General features: G+C 34.4%; 1 protein-coding gene across 5 annotated transcripts in view; it reads left to right on the top strand.

Moving 5' to 3' along the window:
* LOC149795680 (LIM domain-binding protein 2-like) overlaps positions 1 to 22,880 on the top strand; it is a 120,322-nt gene extending 97,442 nt beyond the window's left edge. For 4 of the 5 annotated variants that reach the window (XM_089965537.1, XM_089965539.1, XM_089965538.1 and 1 more), the window contains 4 exons: positions 2,631 to 2,760; positions 7,426 to 7,485; positions 14,608 to 14,750; positions 19,563 to 22,880. In XM_089965537.1, the coding sequence (XP_089821663.1) occupies positions 2,631 to 2,760; positions 7,426 to 7,485; positions 14,608 to 14,750; positions 19,563 to 19,802 (573 nt within the window). In that variant the 3' untranslated portion in view covers positions 19,803 to 22,880. The remainder of the gene's footprint in view (positions 1 to 2,630; positions 2,761 to 7,425; positions 7,486 to 14,607; positions 14,751 to 19,562) is intronic. The other variant, XM_089965540.1, reaches the window with a different exon arrangement.
* Positions 22,881 to 23,110: the final 230 nt, after the last annotated feature.

Here is a 23,110-nt window from a genome sequence, read left to right as displayed (position 1 = left end):
TACTTAAGTGTCATCTGCTTGGCTTTGAATGAAGCTTAATTATGCCATTCACCTGTAATGTACTGTACTTAAGTGTCATCTGCTTGTCTTTGAATGAAGCTTAAATACTCCATTCACCTGTAACGTACCGTACTTAAGTGTCATCTGCTTGGCTTTGAATGAAGCTTACTTATGCCATTCACCTGTAATGTACTGTACTTGTCATCTGCTTGGCTTTGAATGAAGCTTAATTACTCCATTCACCTGTAACGTACTATACATAAGTGTTATCTGCTTGGCTTTGAATGAAGCTTAATTACTCCATTCATAAAAATCTGAACTGCTCATGGTATCTCTTCAAAACTTGGTGTGCATTTTTCCTATTCACCATTCTTCATTTTCAATATTTTTGATGTTTAGCTAACCAGACCATAAAGCCAATGAGCTGATTGTAGGGTGCTTCATCGGACTTTTGTCTGGCCTTCAACAATTGCAATGTTCAACATCTTTTCAAATATCAGTAAATTGATTTCAACCAAAATTTGGCACAGTACATCCTGGCATAAAACCTTTCAAGTCTGTACATAAAATACTGAATGGTCATAATTTTTAAAAATTATTTGTTGTATGACCATTGTTATTTTCAACTTCACAGAGTCCACCTATTCATTTTCTACTAAATGAATTACAGAGAATCCTGATGTATAGGTCTTTCAAGTTTGTGCGAAAGATTCTGCACCAGTTTAAAATTTGGCAACTCTTACTAGATGTGGAAAATCATATACGGAATTCTTCTCCAAAGCATTAAAGAGAATATGACCAGAATTGATCTGATGAAGATAAACTAGCATAGCCTTGAAATATTTGCTTGCTTAAGAGATGGGATCAAAAGAGAAAGAAATTTCAACAGAACACATCCTGCTGGCCCAGACTTCTTGTCCAACTGCTGTTTGTAGATGACATGAAATTAGGGAAAAGAAAGAAGCCTGTTGATCAAAGGTCATGGTCCATTATGTATATTCACCAAAATATGTGGATGGCTTACATCTTGGATAGGAATGAAACGTACTGATTTTGGGGTCATAAAGTCAGCTGTTGCTGACTGAAAGAAGAAAACTGGTTTTTGAAATAATAACATTGATTCTAGAGGATATGCCTTGACCAAATCTTGCGGAGGGCTTGCATTTAAGGTTTGAAAGTATGAGGATTGGGTGTGGAAGGTCATCGTGGCTCAAAGAAATGCAATTTGTGCATTATTTAGCTGTACTTTAGTTGGCACCATATAGTAAAATTTTACAGAGTTGCCATAAAACAATACTGAATCCGTATGTTCAAGAAATATTGGTTTTGCAGAATAATGTTTGTTATTGATAAAAAATTACTTGAATGTGGATGGCTTGCACATAGATTCTGGAGTCGCAAGGTCAGTGGTCTTTGTCATAGTAAGTGTATAGGAAATAATGGTTTCTTCACATTAAGTTTAGTTCAAGTCTGCATAAGATAAACAAAGGTTGAAGTAAGCAATACCCATTGGTCGATATTCTCCAAAGTTGACCATGCCTTGGCAGAAGGCTGTTAAAGAAATAAACACAGGGCAGGGTAGACCACTCTGGTGGCCCAGTGGTTAGAGCATCTGCCTTGGATGCAGAAGGTCATGGGTTCAAACCCCAGTCGAGCCATACAGAAGACTTTAAAAAATGGTACTAACAGCTGCCTCACTAGGTACACAGCATTAAGAGTTGGTGTTAGCACTGGTTGGCCTGTTGTCAGGATAATGTGACTGGGTGGGACATGATGCTACATGTCTGTGGCATGATGCCCCAGTGCTAGGCATCACTATAAACTGCCACACTGCAGACATCATAGTGATATGACTGAAAAATTGTTAAAGCTACATTTAAAAATCCAAATCACACAAACATACACACACAGAGGGCAGGCTACTATGTGGCATTCACAATTCTCTTTTTGAAGATTTGTTTAACTGTTTGACTTGGTCACTTTGTGTTGCAGGCCTTGTTGGCCTGATTCAGCAAATTATTCAGTTTATTGTTTCCATGTTTGCAGTGTCGACATATTTTTTTCACAAATACCAATGTAGATGAAATTCCATCTGAAAATTTGATCACTCTTGCTGATTTTGGTGATGGCTAGCATCATTATAGTTTGTTGGTTTTAAGTTTAACAGCACTTTGAACATTTTATTTGCTATATGGCATTGAAAAATTGGGAATTAAGTACCTTTCTCAAGAACTGACAGACACAGGCTTGCATGGGTATGGAACTCTTGACCCCATGACCTCAACTCTACTGTCACAGCTGCCCATGGTTACAGACAGCCAGTTTAAGACAAAAAGACTGACACAAGAAAAGTTAGGCATGCAGAATGTCCCATGGATGAGAATTTGTTTTGTTCCATGTCCATGTTTACACTGCTGGATACTTGAACTAGTGCCAAAATAAGGTTAACACATTCCCATGAAACTAATGTTTACACTGCTAGAAACTTGTACTAGTGCCAAAATGCACTACTAGAAACCTTTGCAAGTGCCATAATAGAGTTGATATTTTCTCATGAAACACATTTTACTTTTGTAAGTGACATAATAGAATTAATGTCTCCATCTTTGATCTTTTCCTCCTTTTAACAGCTGTGTGTGATCCTAGAACCAATGCAGGAGCTGATGTCCAGACATAAAGCATATGGACTCAACCCTCGAGATTGTCTAAAGACAACTCTTTTCCAAAAATGGCAGAGGATGGTGGCCCCACCAGGGAAAGGTACAGTAGTCTTGTTCAACCAGACCTCTCACATGGCTCTATGAGATCTTCAGCAAAATACGGTTGTGGTAAAAATTTGTTCTTTCCATTATTGCCAGAATGAGTCTTTTCCAATGTTTTGAAAAGCTTCTTAATTGGCAGAGGAAAGGAGTTGACATAATCATTCTGATGATGTAATGTTTTACATGAAAGTGGATGGCTTCATTGACAGATTGAGGCATCCACTTTGTTAAAAAAATTAGTATTTAATGTTACTCTTTTAAGCCTTGAAAACTATTTGGGCTTTAGTGATTGCAGAAAGCATGTCTAGATAAATTTGGAGAAATGTCTTTGCAGTTTCATTTCTACAAATATTTCTCATGTGCCTTCGGTCTGTAACAGCAAGCATTCTACCATTTGTATAGTGGAGATCTCAATGAGCCATGCAAGAGTCTGATTGAATGAGACTAGCTGCATAGGGTCAATATTATCCACTGAATATTACAAGTTGAATGATCAAATCTGCCAGAACGTAATGCATTGGTAGATCTAGGTCAATGATTTTAGCTATTTGGTAATGTTTCAGTATACCTTTTCTATGAATTACACCATATTTGCAAAATTATTTAGCAGAATGTTTCAGCAGATAAGTTTGTGACTTTAATATCTCATGAACAAAAGTTAGCTCTTTTGTTGTTTCCACCCCACCATTGGACAGAAATATATAATGCTATAATGTTGTCCAACTCTGTCCATCTGCCCACTTTGGTTTACACACAGTAACCATAGCTCCAGATTACAAACCTAGAGCAAACTTTGGGGGTGGCTTGCACTTGGGGCAATCTAATTAAACTCAGATCTCTACTGTCTTACGTGAAGATCTGACAGCAACCACTTAGGGGTCATATTCTGGTGACCTGTGTTATTATCATGATTGGGAAACTGAGCAGTATGCCTGAAAAGCATATGTACGTTCAATTTGATTTACTTTTGATTTCTGAAATGTGCTTTTTAATTGGTTAATTCAAAGGTCACCAGAACATGACCCCTATTTGGTTGCTGTCAGTTCTTTATGTAGGATAGTGGAGATCTGATTTTAGTCAGGTTGGCACTTGGGGGTAAAAAAAAAGCTTATTTATTTGGGGGTCAGAAGTCAGTCATTTTAAAAACTAAGATTTGTAAAAAGTTTAAAATGGTTTTTACAATTTTTTATATAGTTCTACATCACAAACCTTGACCAAACTTTGTAGGTGGCTGAAGTTAGGGTGTATAAGAAGCCAGTATTGTAGGTCAGAGGTCAAGGTCATTTTGATTGAAGGATAAGCAATGGTTTCTGCAGAATAATCATCTTTATTAACTCTGTGCCTTGGCCAGACTTTGTTGATAGCTTGCAATTTGGTAAGGAAAAGACCTATTAATTCAAATATAACAGTCACTGTGACTGAACAAATGGTTTAAGCACAGCAAGATTAGTTTCACCCATGTACCATGATGAAACCAAAGGAAGAAGTCTTTAGGTTTTGAAGTCAAAAAAGGTCATTCGTCGAGGTCTTTTTGATTCAGAAGAAAAATTACCTCTGCACAATTACTTGTTTCAGATTATGTTCAGTGTTCAAACATTATGGATGGTTTGTACTTGGAAGTAAGTGTGAATCTACATATTTGGAATCTAGAAATCCACAATCATATAGTCACTGTCCATGGTCAAAGTAAGTGACACAAATAATTGGAATGGTTTCCGTAAAATAACTTTAATTTACAGACTGGATGAGGGCACCAAACTTTGAAGTGGGCTGGTTGATACAGGAAGGAAATGTGCTGCAAAGTTTGGGTTACAGCTCTTTGGTCAAAGTCAGAGCAACCAAAATAAAGACAGTTGGTATTCTATACCATCTTTAAGTAAAATTCACAAATGGAACCTGATATGAGAAAGTTCATGGTCAAGATCAGTGATACTGAATTATACCCATTGGTCAGTATTTTCCAGAGTCAAACATACCCTACTGGTGCCTTCCTATAGGACTATTTAACACAGTAGGCATGTAATGTACATTCCACCTCAACAAGTCATTTAAGTGATAAATGTTAAAACTGGGTTTGATGGTTTATTCAGGAGGGGTCTCATTGATAAAGGAAATGTGGATGTGCATAAAGACATCTCTCCTGAATTTTGTTATTTTTTTTGACATCCAGTCTTCCTTGTTTTTTGGCAGTTTTGTTGGTTTTTCATAATAAATCAAGTTTCTAGACATTGTTGATTCTAAATAGTCTGGATAGAAATACATTGGGTAGTTACTCAAGGCTTTATGTATACTTGTCTGTCCAACTTCACTTACAGTTTCCAATAACTTGAGAGTTTCTCTCTTGGTATCTACTGTCTGCCATTTTTGAGATCATTGTATGATAAGACACATTTTTAAAAAAAATAATTTTTCATGTGACAGAAATGAAAATTCCAATGTGGCATTTATGTGACATCAGTATTGTAAAATGCATTAAAGAAAAACTTTCAAAAGAGAATTTTGATTAATATGCTTGAATCCATTTCTTTATGGCTCCAAAAATTGACCTGAGCAGTGCTGAATAAAGGGATATAACTCATGCTACAAAGTTTTAATTGGAAACCCTATGTAAGGCCTAATAATCCTAAATAAGCTTTTAGTTGCATTTGTAATTCTAGGTTTAACGTGGGTCAGTAAGTTCAGTAGAATTGCTTTTTATAATGAAAATCAAGTTCCACAGAAAGGTTTGATTACAACGGACAACATGTGGAAAAGTGTATGGCAAGGTTTTAAATCCTGTTTACTGTTGGTTTTGCTGAGCATGCCTACCCCAAGTCTTTGTATGGATTTACACTGTATGCTTCAGTATATAGCATTGTATTTGCCCACCCACCTTGGCTTGTATGAAGCATCAACATAGAGCATGGTATCAACAAGTAACCACAAAAGACATGGAAATACTCAGCTACTGTAGTGGGGAAAATCTATGAGCTTGGTTAAAAATGGGACTGATGCGTACAAATGTCAACACTATTCAAAACTCACTTTCCTGTAGATTAAGCTTGCCTAACTAAAGTCTTTTGCATTCCTTACTACATTTCCTTAGGTATAATCTGCCCCCAGATGTGTAGGGCATAGAGCACGATATGCTTTCCATGATGTATTGGTTGATTAGGGTCTATGCTGTATGTCCTACTTATTATTTCAAGTGAAATAATGTAGACCCTGATTTACCATTGCATAATGTGACAGTAGATCTGACTCCATGCATGTGTGTTATATGTAGATAAATGCAGTATATACTTCCCGTTGTCAAGTCCATGCCACTATTTCATTAGAAGGCATGCTTTGTTGTTATTTTCACAGCTGTATCCTGCAGAAAAGTCTGATAAAATCTTTGACCATAATCTGTTGTAGAAAGTAGACTTTTGTTCATCAGACTTTGTGCCCATATTATGTTGTCTGTCCATCTGTATGTCTGTTCCCTATATTGTTTCTGCACAATAACTCAAGTTATCCAGCATCTACTGTTACCAGATTTTGTAAGTAGCTTGCACTTGGGTAAAAAAGAAACCTACTGATTTCAAGTTCAAATATCAAAGGGCAGTGTCAGAGGTACTGTCAAATGGAAAACTCTTGTCACTCAGTAACTGGTATAATAGATACCTACTTGTATAACAGACACCTACTTGTATAACAGATACCTACTTGTATAATAGATACCTACTTGTATAACAGACACCTACTTGTATAACAGACACCTTGACCAAACTTTGTAAATGAGTTTCATTTGAGATGAGCAAGATGCCTCTTCATTTTGGGGACAAAAGGTCACAAGTTGAAGTCACTGACTTCAAGAAGGAAAATGACCTCTGCATGATATCTTGAGTTCTTTAGAAGCTATTTGGACAAACCTTAGTAGATGACTCAAATTGGAAACAAGGAAACACTAATTTTTGGTCAAAATGTCAAAGATGAGAGATACTCCAGGAAGAAATAGTTTCCACAAAATAATTTGAGTCCTGTGCCACAAATCATAACCAAACTGTGTGGATGGTACATTTGAAACAAGAAAGAAACCATTAATTTTTGGATCAATAGGTCCAAAATCAAGGTCACTATGGCTGGAAAAAGAAAAATGGTTTTGCAGAACTTGACATAGTGGGCATATAATGTAATCATATAGGGTGCTCATGTTTGAGTTAATTAAAATTTTATTGTGTAGGCTAAAATACCTTCATCTCTTTTTTTTTTATCTAAGGCTAAATTTTATGGTTGGGAGATTTCTTTTTTCAGAGGCTAAATGAGGCAGTTCAGAAATTTCTTTTTTCAAAGACTAAATGATACAGTTGGGATATTTATTTTCTAGTTCTAAGTTTGAAATTCATAAGTCTTAAAGCAAAAATGTACTTTTTGAGCAAGTTTCTTGTGATGCCCCTTAGCAAAGTGGATTGTAACTTTGAAATGCATATTCTCTTCATGTTCAAGAAACATTTAGGTAATAAACGTTATGCTAAAAGATTTATTATACTTATTGTTTGCAATCTTTGTATTTCTTAGCATCGATATTTGTTTTTCTTCTCACACTGAATGCCGAATCTGATCTGATATTGGCCCACAATATGAGGGCTATACATGATATTCTGTATGCTTTACCACTAGGCCAATGTAACCTACTTTCCAGGGCTAAACAACTTGCAGGCAGCACAAAGTGATTCTCTAGAGCAGGGCATGGGAAGTAAAAGTGAGTACAGATCAAATTCAACTCTTAGTAGAACTTAATACCAAGCAATTTTGACACTAACAGCTGGTCTAGGGGCTTTATTTGACAACAGCTAGCCACTTTTGGAAGGCTAGCATGTCAGTTATAGCATCAGGTTCAATTAATAACCAAACTAACTCTTTATCAATCTGTGTTGGATGTTTCCACACTGATAATAACTGTAAGGAATGATCACCGTAAAATGTGATGCACTTACAGGTAGTCTTGAGAGTAGTGAACATTCATCTTTATCACATGCACCTTTCTTTTTTTTTTTTTTTTTGCTAAAATGGGAGTTCTTTAGGGTGGTGATGAGGTAGGAATGGGAGTTTGAGATAGATGTCTGTAATAACTCCATCTTGGAGACTATGTTGGTGGGATCACCATAGGCTTCAAAAACTATCTGGCTTAGGAAATCAAAACATTATGTAAAAAAAATTGTCATCTGTATAATTTAGTTTCATATAACTAACATAAAGTAAAAGTTTAACCACTGAAGCTGTACTAGTAAGTATAAAAGATACAGGTTGAAATCGGAGGATGGGTTGGGTGGAATGAGTGTGCCTTGTTTAAAAACTATGCACTGTTGGCTTTTAGTCCTTGTTGTGATATATATGCATATGTGTGTGTGTGTTCTTTTCATTGTATCAGGGTTAGTATAGCATTACAAATGCACTGTAACAACACTAATTATTTAATGACTAATTATTTAATGTACCAGTTCATGCACCATCCTTTTTTAAATCGCTGTATGAGAAGAAAGAATTAATACATCTATATGGTGCATTGCAACAGTATTGTATTTGACATTACATGAAGCCTATCCAACAGTATTGTATTTGACATTACACGAAGCCTATCCAACAGTATTGTATTTGACATTACCTGAAACCTATCCAACATTATTGTATTTGACATTACATGAAGCCTATCCAACAGTATTGTGTTTGACATTACATGAAGCCTATCCAACAGTATTGTATTTGACATTACATGAAGCCTATCCAACAGTATTGTATTTGACATTACATGAAGCCTATCCAACAGTATTGTGTTTGACATTACATGAAGCCTATCCAACAGTATTGTATTTGACATTACACATAGCCTGTCCAACAGTATTGTATTTGACATTACACGAAGCCTATCCAACAGTATTGTGTTTGACATTACATGAAGCCTATCCAACAGTATTGTATTTGACATTACACATAGCCTATCCAACAGTATTGTATTTGACATTACACATAGCCTATCCAACAGTATTGTAGTTGACATTACACGAAGCCTATCCAACAGTATTGTATTTGACATTACATGAAGCCTATCCAACAGTATTGTATTTGACATTACACATAGCCGGTCCAACAGTATTGTATTTGACATTACACGAAGCCTATCCAACAGTATTGTAGTTGACATTACATGAAGCCTATCCAACATTATTGTATTTGACATTACATGAAGCCTATCCAACATTATTGTATTTGACATTACACGAAGCCTATCCAACAGTATTGTATTTGACATTACACGAAGCCTATCCAGCATTGTTGTATTTGACATTACACGAAGCCTATCCAACATTGTTGTATTTGACATTACACGAAGCCTATCCAACATTATTGTATTTGACATTACACGAAGCCTATCCAACATTATTGTATTTGACATTACACGAAGCCTATCCAACATTATTGTAGTTGACATTACACGAAGCCTATCCAACAGTATTGTATTTGACATTACATGAAGCCTATTCAACAGTATTGTATTTGACATTACATGAAGCCTATCCAACAGTATTGTGTTTGACATTACATGAAACCTATCCAACAGTATTGTATTTGACATTACACGAAGCCTATCCAACAGTATTGTAGTTGACATTACACGAAGCCTATCCAACAGTATTGTATTTGACATTACACGAAGCCTATCTAACAGTATTGTATTTGACATTACATGAAGCCTATCCAACAGTATTGTATTTGACATTACACATAGCCTGTCCAACAGTATTGTGTTTGACATTACATGAAGCCTATCCAACAGTATTGTATTTGACATTACACATAGCCTGTCCAACAGTATTGTGTTTGACATTACATGAAGCCTATCCAACAGTATTGTATTTGACATTACATGAAGCCTATGCAACAGTATTGTATTTGGCATTACATGAAGCCTATCCAACAGTATTGTGTTTGACATTACATGAAGCCTATCCAACAATATTGTAGTTGACATTACACGAAGCCTATCCAACATTATTGTATTTGACATTACATGAAGCCTATCCAACAGTTTATAACATGGCATTAGTTCCAGCCTCGAGTCACCCCTTTCCCTAAATTTGTAGGACGGCATATACAGTATTCACCTTCATTCACTTGTGCTGGTGTAGTTTTCACCTCATTATGCCCAATTTCACAGTGTAATATCTATGTGCTATTGGTGAAGTCAACCCTGTGGTGTACTGTGATAGATAATAAACGGGGTTATCACCTGGTTTAAGGTCATTGAAGATGGTGTGAAATACACAGGGTAATCATTGACTAAGCAGACCTTTGTTTGGGTCTGTAATGTTGAGTGAGATTAGCTGCCAGTCAGTAAATTAAAAGAATAGCCTAAATTATTATTTTATTTTGCTCTGTAACTATTGAGACAGCAACTGGAATGATATTAAATTTTAGAACAAGCATTGATATCAATATGTCGGATATTTTCAACTTTATATCACCCCACCCCACCCCAGACCATTGTAACCCAGACACAGTAACATTTGTTCCCATCGTTGTGCAAAGGGTTAGTCATTCTTCAGACAGTTTTCTGGCATTTATTTTGATCACATGGTAAGGGTTGCATCAGGGTGTTTTTTGTATTGCCACTAATTGATTATATGCAAGTCATGTACATTTTAATGATGTAAGGCATTCCTTTTAGTTGTGTTGTTTGATGTTGTAATTAGTATTTGTATTAATGCAAACACGTACAGTCAGGCAAAAAAATGTGTTTCGGTCAGCCAACCATTCCTGTTTATCGTTGCTGACCCTGGCACTTCCCCACTCCCCGGGCAAATTGATTTGTGCATCTGAGCTGGTTTAGCCCAGTTATTGAAGTGCTTAGTACACTCTATATTCTAATCATTACAATATATATAATGTTTAAAAATATTTTTAATAGTTTACCCAAAAAAATCTAGAAATTGATTTGTGCATCAAATTGAGCTGAACTTGAAGTGCTTATATCTGCTAATCATTCATATCTACCTTCCCAAATTTTAAAAAGAGGAAACGTGCATTTTTTTCTTGCCCTGAGATGTGTTTTAAATCTCCATTTTGGATGTTTTATTATTGCAATAAAGTTATGTGATTTGACATCATTAAATACTCTGTTTTGGGTGTGGTTTTTTATTTCACTAGACCCCTCTGTATAAGGTCCCCTTGCTTATAGTGTGGGTTATTTTTAGGTCTTCTGTTAAAGAGGGAACACACACATACATAGCACACATATATGGCATGTTTGCAATTATTGATATGCCACTAACTGTATAAAGTTTTCATTAAAAGGAAATGCGGCTTGCCGAGTTTCCAATGATTGAAAAATTTATATAAGTGGTATATCAAAGATACAGCATACATACTCAATATATTATATTTATATCACATACAAATACACATACTTGCATTTCCAAAGGATTTAAGTTTGGCTAAAGGCAGGTGTATATTGACCAACTGAATGAACTCTTCACATCCCTGCTCAAGTGTGCCTGCTAGAAAATGTAGTTATTTACATTTTGTGCTTATTGACTGCATAATCTTTGCAAATTGATAAGTTGCTTTTTTTTTTGAGCTTCTATTTTCATTAAATAACTATAAGATATTCCTATATTTTGAACAGGAAAAAGGTTTAAGTGAAGAAAGTAGAACACTACAAACACAGCATGGTTTCTTGAACAAAAACATTAACTTACCAGCTGGTATATTGAAACAAATGGGAAATATAAACTAAGTGAAATGATGAACCAGCAAGAGATAATTTAAACATTTAAATGCATTTACAGTTGATCTAAGTCATTACTGTGCTTTAATTAACATTGCTACCAACCATGCAATTGTTTCTTTCCTCCATTCCTATCTTTTCCTTATTTCCAATGGTCCATTTGAGTGTAAATTTTAATATCAGAGACCAGACACATCAAAGGTCCACTACAATTGTGTTTTCATGTATTTTTGCCCACATGCTCCTATAATGGAGAGGGAGAGAGACTGGTTATGGTAAAATGGGTATGCTGACAGACCAACAAACAGAGAGATACATGTGGTGGAAGGGAAGGAGACTTACCATAAAGGAATTTTTGTATTGTCCGTCCCTGTATTCCTTTGTTGACCAATTAGTCTGTTGCTTTAACAACCAACACAGAGAGAGAGAGAGAGAAGGGGGTGGGGGAGATTGATCTTTGGCCATTTTAATATCAAATAATCTGTTGTTAGAACCAAATTATTGGTAATAAGGGGGAAAACAAAAGAAAGCATTAATTACGGTATGTTTGTGCCTTCTAACAAAGAAATGTAGTGTTTAGTCTCGACAGGCTATTGCATCTTTGTATCAGTGGTATTGTGAACACTATATTTAAATCCCAAGGAAAAGCATATGCAAACCATTACGATGCCCAGGTTCTTGTAGGTTACTTGCTGCATGTTCACTTTCAAGGTTTTTATAAATGCCCAAATTCAGTTTTTCTATCTCCACAGATTTCCCATTATTTGTCCTTTATGCACGAGAGATAGACGGGGAGGGACATGAAAGGGAAATCAGAACAGATTTAGATGAAAGTTTACTTCATTTAGAAAATGGGGATATTTTTTCTCATTATTTTCTTACTTTGCTATAGATTAGTCAGTGGAAATTAAACACTGTTTCATAGAGTATACAAGTGATAGCCTACTGTTGAATAAATGTTTACATGTCTGTATTAATGCACCACTGGCAGATCACAATGTGATATACAGTCATTGCTGATACATCAAATAGCTTTATGCAAACAACACTATAAAAGCCATGTTATTTTAATGTATGATTCTGTGTCTCTAGCAGTTTGATTGAAGCTTAATAATATTCTTTGTGTGTATTTGTGTGATTTTGGATCCAGGATTAAATGCTTTCTTATCTGCTGGGTTTGTACTTTATGTATTTGCCTATAAGTTGAGTCAAACTGCCAACAGCATAGACCCTGATCTGATCTGCTGTCACATAATACACTGGCAGATCATGGTCTCTTTTATTTGTTCTACTGATTACTCTGAACAAATTGCATAGATCCAGATCTGCCAGTGCATTATGCGACTGCAGATCTGGATCTGTGCATAACAGTTAGACTTGACTTAGAAGCATGTATATATGGTGGGTGTCAGGTTATAATTTCATGTATAGACCTTGCATTTTGAAATAGAAACCCAGTGGGATTGTTCGTTTAGCTGAGTTCAATTTCTGCTTGCCTAAGTTTGCTTTCATGCACCTTGGGCCTTTCTCTGACCTTGATGCATCCATTTTCAAGTACAAATGCATGGCCAAGAAAATTACAGCACTGATGCATGATAGCAAGTCAATTAGCATTGCTACTTGTGTGTAATGGGTTGAACTCCTGCCTGTAAGAAATTTTAATGCTGTGACTGTTAGAGACAGTTTAATAATTGATTGTTTGATAATATTATTTATCCATGTGTGTTTGTGTTAGTTACACTTGCTTTAGCTTAAAGTACATCAGTTGTACAACTCTACTCATTCTAGATAATTGTATGATGTCAACATTTCTGTACTTCTCCAATTATCCAATTGGAATATTTTGGATCTTCTACTGCATGCTTCCTATAATGTGTTTCCGACAGAGTCAGATTTTTACTTTCATATTAAATCATATGAAAAAAGAATTAAGTAGAACTTGTTCTGCTGGTGCCACATGTGATGGCAGATCTACAGCTGTGATGTTTGCAGTCAAACTTATGTATCAGATATAGTAAGCATGACTTACAAGATAGGATTTGATCCAGTACAGGTTTTATGGCTATCCAATATGACATCCCTCATTATATAAACTGCATCAATCTTGATTGTTACTAAGCAAGCAAATCATTATATTTTTGAAAATTTCTGCATTCACCTTTTAAAATGAACACACTAAGCATTTGAATGCTTGATTAACCCAGTACCATAGTAAAATACATGCTTTGTCATTGAATTATAAGTAAGATTAATGCACTTCAGCAGGAAAAAAGTAATTATGTTAATTTATATACATGTAAACATTAGTTAAATGATCAGTAGATTGCAAGTTGAAAGGATCAGTGTTAACATCTAACACCAAGGAAATAAAATTGTATGGGTGCATTATTTTTCCAACCTTTCTTAATCTTGTTGTTTTTATCAAGGATACTTAACATTTGTACAACAGGTTTTAGAGTTTATATGCAATTCAAGGTTTTTTTCCTATTTGTGATGTAAAGATAAGACATCTTTCACCCATACACATACTCATTTTCAATGAGGATTCAAACGTATGTAAAGTTTTTGACATTTTTTGATATTTATAAGTTGATGGGCAGGATATTGCAGTCAAGAAATCAGACCAGTATTTTTTATGCTTTCCCAAGAATGTAGAAAAGATAGATAGTTTGCCCTTGTCAGTGTTATTTATTCATTCCTGCAGGAAAGCATATACCTTAAACAAAATTCAAGGTGAACATCTCAACTATAGAAAAGGGTATCACAAACTGTTAAATTTGTACTGGATTTCCAGCAGATTTTATGGAATCTAGTCATGTAAATCCACAACTGTCTTTGTGTCTTGCTTCATGCAATAGATAGATTTGAGTTGAATGAAAGTGCTGCCAGTCTTGTATCCAGTATGACTGCCATGGTAGCTAACTTGAAAATTTTCTACCTATGTGTAATAGATTCATGAAAATTCTTTTCAGCCAGTAGAGTGGCAGTCCCTTTTTGATTGTGAAGATTAAACTGCAAGACACTGGGTTGAGCATTAACTTTAGAAATTGTTATTCACCAATATTGTACAGTCTGCACATCGTTTCTTTTCTTCTTCAGAAACTACAAGAACACAGACAAAGCGGCGGAAAAGGAAGAACTCTGCTAGTAACAATGCCAATACTAACATGAATAACAGTGCCCCTACAGGGAAACAAAAGCGATCTCCAGGGCCCCAGGGAATCACAAACTCTGTACCTGGAGTAAGAATTTTACTTGTCCTTCCATTTGATTATTATACCTAACTTTCCAAGAAATACTCATGACATCAACTTTGTTTCTTGTGAAATGCTGGATCTCTCCTGCAAAATCAGTCATAAATATTACAGGACTTGAGAAAACTTCACCACCAGTTCTTAAGAATGCAGCAACTGTTTCTTCCATTAATATGATGCCTATTGTAGTTGAGACAAAAAAAGAACCTGATCTGCCACTGAATCATGCACCATTAGCTAGAGGTCCAGTCTTGTTCAAGCAGACCTCTGCCACACAAAGATCTGGTAAAATGCATCACTGATCACTGACAGAAGATGCCTCATTCAAACTGTACTCATGAAATCACAAAGACATATATTGCCATGTCAGAATTTATGTTGATGTAATCTTTTGTTGACATTTTGTCATTATTTGTGTCAGAATTCTGTTGTAAGTTTAAAGGAATACATTTGCCCTCAGGGTTGTTCAGTAAAACATACTTGGGACCCAAGGGAAGATACTTACAGTGTGGAGTAGACATGTTAATTAGAATTTTATGATTTTGATATGAATTCTCAAGAGTACCCTAGCATACATTAATTTTAAAAACAACCTTCCCTGGGTACAACGTATGATAACTGGGGCGACCTTCACTTGATAAATAGAAGCCAGTGCAAGAGGCATGTCTCTATCAGGCAGTGAAATTTTTCATATAGATGCAAAACGTCTCATCATCACAGTGACATTATGTCTCCCCATTTTCTGTCATTTGAATTGCATTTCCAATTTTGGGGAAAGCCTCCCTGTGGCGATGCAAGTTGAACTGTTTTTTGCTGTTGTTTTTTGTTTTTTGTTTTTTTTATAATGTTGGAGTTCTCAAAGAGCTATACAAGAAGTCTGGTTGAAACAAGACTGCTATGCATTTTGTTCTACTTCTGACTGTAATTAAGGATGTATATTTGATATGCATTATGGGACTGTAGCACCTAAATGTTATTTGACACATTATGGGACTGTAGAACCTACCTCATTTGCCTGCCTATAAGTATATATATTGAATCAGCAAATTTGGCAAATTTTCCATCCTTCATCCACATATAAGTTGATGCTGAGTATAAGACAAGGCCAGATCAATACTTTGGGTTGTGTTTTTGACTTCATTTCACAGTGTTGCAAATTTTATCCTATCTGTAACTCAGTAACCTTTCCAGTCAGGATCATTAAACATAATTAAAAGTACCCAGTTTGTTTCACATGAAGTATTTTAAATGTATTATGAACTTTTAGCTACAGATAATGATGCTGACCTGAACATTATTGAGTTACAGATAGGATAAAACTCGTAATGCTGTATGGAATTAAACTATAATAACTTCCAGTCTTATAAATACTGAAAGTATCACTGTATGCTATTTCAGATTACCAGCAATAAGGAAATTGCATCATTAATACTAAAATGATTTTTCCAATGGGGAAGGGAGAGATACAGAGAGAAGGATGCATATGTATTCCATCACATTTTTCTTCTTGCACCTTGTGATCAAAATAAAATATAGTCCAACAAATGAGAGAGAGAGAGAGAGAGAGTTAGCTCTTTGTGGGTTTGTTTTGTTGTTTTATTCTTTACCTTATTGCCCCCATGTTGCTGAAGCTTTTGTTAATGAGAGAAAACATTAATAAATGAAACAGTGAATGATTAACTATGAAAATACATACCATACTCCTTCAGGGTTTAAATATTCACAATAGTTAAATCCATATAGACTCCCATTAGTTTAAATCGCAAGAATGGCCATTTTGCATGCTAATTTTCTTTGCAAGTATTTTTTTAAAAAGTTGCATGTGTTCTTCCTCTACTTAGGCGGCAATTGCTTTTGATCTTTGCTCATGCTATATGTACTTCAAATTGCTGTCGGTTCCATTGGCAAGTTCAAAAATGTCACTGGCTGAGAAATTTTCACTAGTAACCATCTGGCATTTTCTTTCATTATATGGTACGGTATTTATATTACCCATGGGTAGCCTCCCTGATCAGATCTGGTATGCTGAATCTTGACCTTAAACAGGTGTTTGCTTGGAATAACTGAATACAGCCGTATCATATTTAATTAGCATTTAATAATGGAAGTAGCAACAAAAACTAGAAGGAATTGCTTATCTAGTGATATTAATTGATAACGGGGTGAAAAAAATGGTACTACACTTGTACACGAGTAAGATCAGTCATCAGGTAAGTGAACAATATAGATTTACAATCGTGAAGACATATGTGTGTCTGTCTCTGTCTCTTTCTAAATGGGGCATACGTATTATTTCATCATTAGATGCAAGAAGAAAATTGTGCTGGAATATGTTTTTGTCATGGTTATTCATCTTCTAATAAAATTTAAGAAGTGTATATTACAAACAACGTACATTACTGGTGCATGCTGTTTTAGTGCAGTTGCATCTGAGCTATGTTAATTTTTAATACTGACGATCATGTAATTGTTTAAAATACTCGTTGTTTGATCATATATTTTTTCCTACGTGATCTCTTCCCCAAAATTAAATATTTTTTACACATTATTTTTCGTACTCTTGAAGAATTATTTTCCATACAAAAAATACGAAAAAGGGATTCGGATGACATAATCCATATACAAGTCGATTTAGATTGTAAGACGAAGCTAAGATTTTCTAGTTAAAAAGTATCATCTTATTGGCTGGCAGATAACAGTAGATGTGATTTGATACTACATTGACTGTAGAACCTAGATGTGATTTGATACTACATTATGGAACTGTAGAACCTGGATATGATTTGATATTACATTATAAGACTGTAGAACCTAGATGTGATTTGATACTAGATTATGGGACTGTAGAACCTAAATGTGATTTGATATTACATTATGGGACTGTAGAACCTAAATGTGATTTGATACTGCATTATGGAACTGTAGAACCTAGATGTGATTTGATACCACATTATGGGACTGTAGAACCTGGATGTGATTTGATATGACATTATAGGACTGTAGAACCTAGATGTGTGCATTTTGTACTTAGAAGAGTATTACACATATGTAGTATAGTATTACACATAGGTCGATATAGGTTGTGTAGTATTACACATAGATATGGGTAGTATAGTATTACTCATAATTATAGCTAGTATAGTATTACACATAGGTCTATGTAGGTTGTATAGTATTACACATAGGTAGTATAGTGTTACATGTAGGTAGATATATGTAGTATAGTGGTAGTATAGTGTTACATATAGGTAGATCTAGGTAGTATAGTATTACACATAGGTCGATATAGGTTGTATAGTATTACACATAGGTAGAATAGGTTGTATAGTATTACACATAGATAAGGGTAGTATAGTATTACTCATAGATATAGCTAGTATAGTATTACACATAGGTCTGTGTAGGTTGTATAGTATTACACATAGGTCGATATAGGTTGTATAGTATTACACATAGGTAGAATAGGTTGTATAGTATTACACATAGATATGGGTAGTATAGTATTACTCATAATTATAGCTAGTATAATATTACACATAGGTCTGTGTAGGTTGTATAGTATTACACATAGGTAGATATAGGTAGTATAGTGTTACACATAGGAAGATATAGGTTGTATAGTATTACACATAGGTCTATTTAGGTTGTATAGTATTACACATAGGTCTATGTAGGTTGTATAGTATTACACATAGGTAGAATAGGTTGTATAGTATTACACATAGATAAGGGTAGTATAGTATTACTCATAGATACAGCTAGTATAGTATTACACATAGGTCTGTGTAGGTTGTATAGTATTACACATAGGTAGATATAGGTTGTATAGTATTACACATAGGTAGATATAGGTTGTATAGTATTACACATAGGTAGAATAGGTTGTATAGTATTACACATAGATATGGGTAGTATAGTATTACTCATAATTATAGCTAGTATAATATTACACATAGGTCTATGTAGGTTGTATAGTATTACACATAGGTAGATATAGGTAGTATAGTGTTACACATAGGAAGATATAGGTTGTATAGTATTACACATAGGTAGATATAGGTAGTATAGTATTTCAGATATATAGATACAGGTAGTATAGTGCTAAACATAGGTAGATATAAGTAGCATAGTGTTACACATAGGTAGATATATGTAGTATAATGGTAGTATAGGATTACACATAGGTAGATATAGGTAGTATAGTATTGCACATAGATATAGGTTGTATATTATTTCACATAGGTAGATATGGTAATGAAAATGTGTTGTTAAATCCAATTTATCATAGTGTAAAACAAGAAACAAATGTTGAAGGACTGTTTCTGAAAGGAAGATCTTGGCTTATTTATATACCAGTAGTGTAAAACTGGGTTATTGTTGTGATTGTTGTCATGGAAAATCATGTGTTCTTCAACAGTGTTCTAACTGCAGCTGGTGTCACATCATGGCAAACCTAACAAAATTGTCAGGAGAGCAGTGTAATTCACATGGGTACTCTGGATAAACATTCATTATTAGAGAAAATGTTTTCTGTGATTTTACAGAGTTTACAGTAAAGCACAGTTTAATTGATAAGATAAAATTGTCGCACTTGTTGGCAGTAAAGACTCAAAGATTACACTTTTTTAAAAATTTATTTTATTGTGCCCTCTGAATGAATCATCAATATTTTTGCAACTATTTGGTGTCAGTTTGGTGGAATTGAAAACATGGTATTGGCCAATTGTTTCCTGTCAGAACTACTTGCTTTGTGTGTTTTCAGTAAGTATTGTTGAACAAGAGTATTTCCTTATTTCACAGGATGTGATGGTGGTAGGGGAGCCAACTCTTATGGGTGGAGAATTTGGGGATGAAGATGAACGGCTGATAACCAGGTTGGAAAATGCTCAGTTTGAAACCTCAGCTGTCGATGATGAAAAACAGTTTCCCAACTCCCCAAGCCTGCAGCACAGTCCCTGGGGCCAGGACAAGAAGACTCCTACATCATCAGCATCGGCACCGTCAGGGGGGACAACTCAGTCAGATGAGAAGAGTGACTAGTTACTGTGGCTTAATTGTTATGTATAATCTTCACATAGAAGACTGTCTGACTGATATCCATAATTTGCCATGCTTTTGTGCTCCATATTGTCTTGTCTCAGTGTTATACTCAAATATCTGCTGACATCCTATTATTAAAAATCAGGTGGTGAAAAAAATGCATTTCCTTTGATAATTGTATTTTACAGGATGGGGGGAGGTGTCATTGGCTATATATTCTTGTTAGACAGTGAAATTCGTTTTCAGGATTACCCAGACAGGGCATAGGAAATCACTTTGTTTATTGTGTCACAACTGCAGATGGTAGTATTATTGCTTTGTTGTATCATGCATTGATTGCAGCGTTCTTAAGTAAAATTTGCAACAATTGACTTGTAACCCAATTTTATAATTTATTAGCAAAAAAATACTTAAAAAAACAAAATATGCTGACATGATAGGTTATGTTTTTGCCATGTATTTGTTTTCTCAGCATGGACATTTTTTATATTTCCCTACTGAGACACCACCATTAACCTCTTTCCAATACATATGTGTATGGATGAGTGTTTGCCTTGGAATAGAGATAATATGGTGTAGATCAGAGTAGCAAGACCAAAATGTGCACGCAAGACATGGTTTTCTAAAGAATCAATTGTTGTCATTAGAAAATATGTTTCCTACTGTATAATTCCCCAAAATGACTCGACATATCACTTTATTTGAAGTATTATGGTGCTGATTGTCTGCACAACTACATCAGCAACTTTCATATATTAACTGCAGTGAATTTTTAACTTAAAATATGTTTAACAAAATAATTGTTGGTATTTGGTATTTTGTGTGCTCTAAATCAGCATCAGGTTAATTCTTTTAGTCCTTTTTTTATATTAAAAAAAAACTATGAATATTGATTACCATTACTTTGCAGGTTTAGTTCACATTTTATCTACTTTGAGATGTTACTGCAGTGTTTATTAGTGTTTTTTATTGTGTCATTCAGTATGTGGTGTGAAGCTTGGTTACACTGCAGATTCAAATATTTATCAAATGTTGATGGGAATGTACAAGCTAAGCTGGCAATTGCCATTTACAAGTTCAAGTTCATATAATATTTTATTGTGAGTTCTTACCTTTCTTCAGGGACAGAAATGTGCCATTGCTTCTTTGAGTCATGGATGAAATTATAATTTCAAAGCTTCACTTTATTTTGAGACTGGTACAAAATAATGACATTTAACAATATGTAATGTGAGTCATTCATAAAGCTATAAATGCAAACAACAAATTGCTGTCAGAAATAAATGCACATTTATTATTTGTCACTATATAAATGGCAAAGAAAGGTAACTTGGTAAAGTTGCAATGGTAAAGGCCATTGTGACAAAATAAGGCAAGAAAAATGACAGACTGTACAAAGTGTTCATAGAGTCTGAGTAATTTACTGCTGCTAAAATAAAATGGGTTATATATGGTAATCTACTCATTTGTCTGAAGATAATGATTTATCAAGTTTATGATGTTAATGCTTTTTTAATACCAAATTTATCTATCTAGCATTTTGAGGATACAAAAGAATCTTGTGTTACTGTGAATGCAAATCTTTTTTGATATTATTTTCATAACTTTGCTGTTCCTTTCAGTTTGTCACATATAACAGAGTTGTAACTCCAGGTTTTTTTTTAAATCTGTAAAAAGTTTTTTTATATATATCTGTAACTCTAGTTTTCTTTAGTGGTTTTACAGGCATTTTTTGAGAAACAGACAATGCCCATTCTTAACTGTTTGCGTGCAGAAACAGATGTTTCATGATTTTTTTTAAAAATGAATACTGAATGACAGTTACGTGTTTCTTGATCTATTGTTCTCTTTGGTAATTACTGGATGCATATTTTCTGATGATGGCCATTTCTAAATTGCTTATTAAATATTCTGGCACCTAGATTAATTGCACACATACATTTTTGTTTTTAAATCAGTATGACCATTTGCTGTCAGAAAAAATTAGTTTGTGCCATTGGATGTCGTTAAAGAGCCTTAATACATGTTTCCAGATTTGATCTTCACATAGTTACCTGTGATTCCAATATGACATCTGATACATGGTCTAGTGACATTAAGGAAGAAACGATTCACCAATGTATTGATGCTTTGGTAATTTTGACATTCTGATACATCAGTGCTAAAGGTGGAGAATCAATTCTAAAATATTATTACCATATAAAAATACTTTTAATTTTAAGTGACCAATGAATATTATTGTTCATTTGACTAGATCTTTTTTTTACATGTATTGGTATTATCGTATTGTAGGTTGTGCATTACAATATGTATCAATATATGTGGCATAAGTGTATTGTTCCACCCTGAACGGACATATTATAGTGTTACACTTGTATTCCATGTGCCATGTATCAAACAGTATCATGCTGTATATTGCCTTGTCTATCAGAACTTCACTTCATCAAAGCTAACAGTATTTCCGCATCCATTTCTGTTATGTACAAATAGATTGTTCATATCTATGATTAACATTCTTATGCCCATACAGATTTAGATAAGACTGAACTGTTAACCTGTAACAATATATTTGGAGGACATCTGATAGTTCTTACTACTGCAGATATTTGACAATTTATGTAAATTCATTGAATCTAAAGCTATTATCAAATATACAATCATACAATGTGGGCTTTTTATGTTGGTGTCTATTTTATAAACTTTTTTGCTGTTCTGTATCTTTCTATTTTGTTAATAGTGGGAAAGTTCAGTTGACCAGACGAGACATGAAATGATCTGCATACTGAAAAGAATTTATTCCATGTACACATTTAAACTCTCATTATTCCAGAACAACTTAAATGAGTCACTGAGTTGTCACTTTTTTTAAAATGCAATCTTTTTCTGTCGAATCAAAGTACTGTTGAAGGTGTACAAAGAAATAAACATTGTGCATCATTCCCTTTGACACATGTCACACACATGAATCATGTTTATTAATTTATTGTCTCACTTTGTATATATCTGTGTTTAAATCTTAGTTTTATAGTATTGTATCAGTTCAAGAGAATATATGAGATGATTAAATAAAATAACCAATGTTTTTGTGATATTTTTGTTGTGAAACAGCAATTATCTTCGTAAAATTAAAACTTTTCTATCAGTTTTTTACTTGAAAAAAAATCTTAGAATCACTGCCATCAATCGCCTCTCACATGCATGGAATAGTGTTGTGTCAGTAAAACTGCAAGATGCACCTTTTGGATTTTGATTAAGAGCACACACAGATGGTACAGTAGGTGATCCATATAAAGCATTTCAAGTTTCAA

The sequence above is a fragment of the Sinohyriopsis cumingii genome, chromosome 7 (assembly GCF_028554795.1).
Source record: "Sinohyriopsis cumingii isolate HCF-2022 chromosome 7, ASM2855479v2, whole genome shotgun sequence".
NCBI lineage: Eukaryota > Metazoa > Mollusca > Bivalvia > Unionida > Unionidae > Sinohyriopsis > Sinohyriopsis cumingii.
This window is presented reverse-complemented; position numbering and strand designations above follow the sequence as displayed.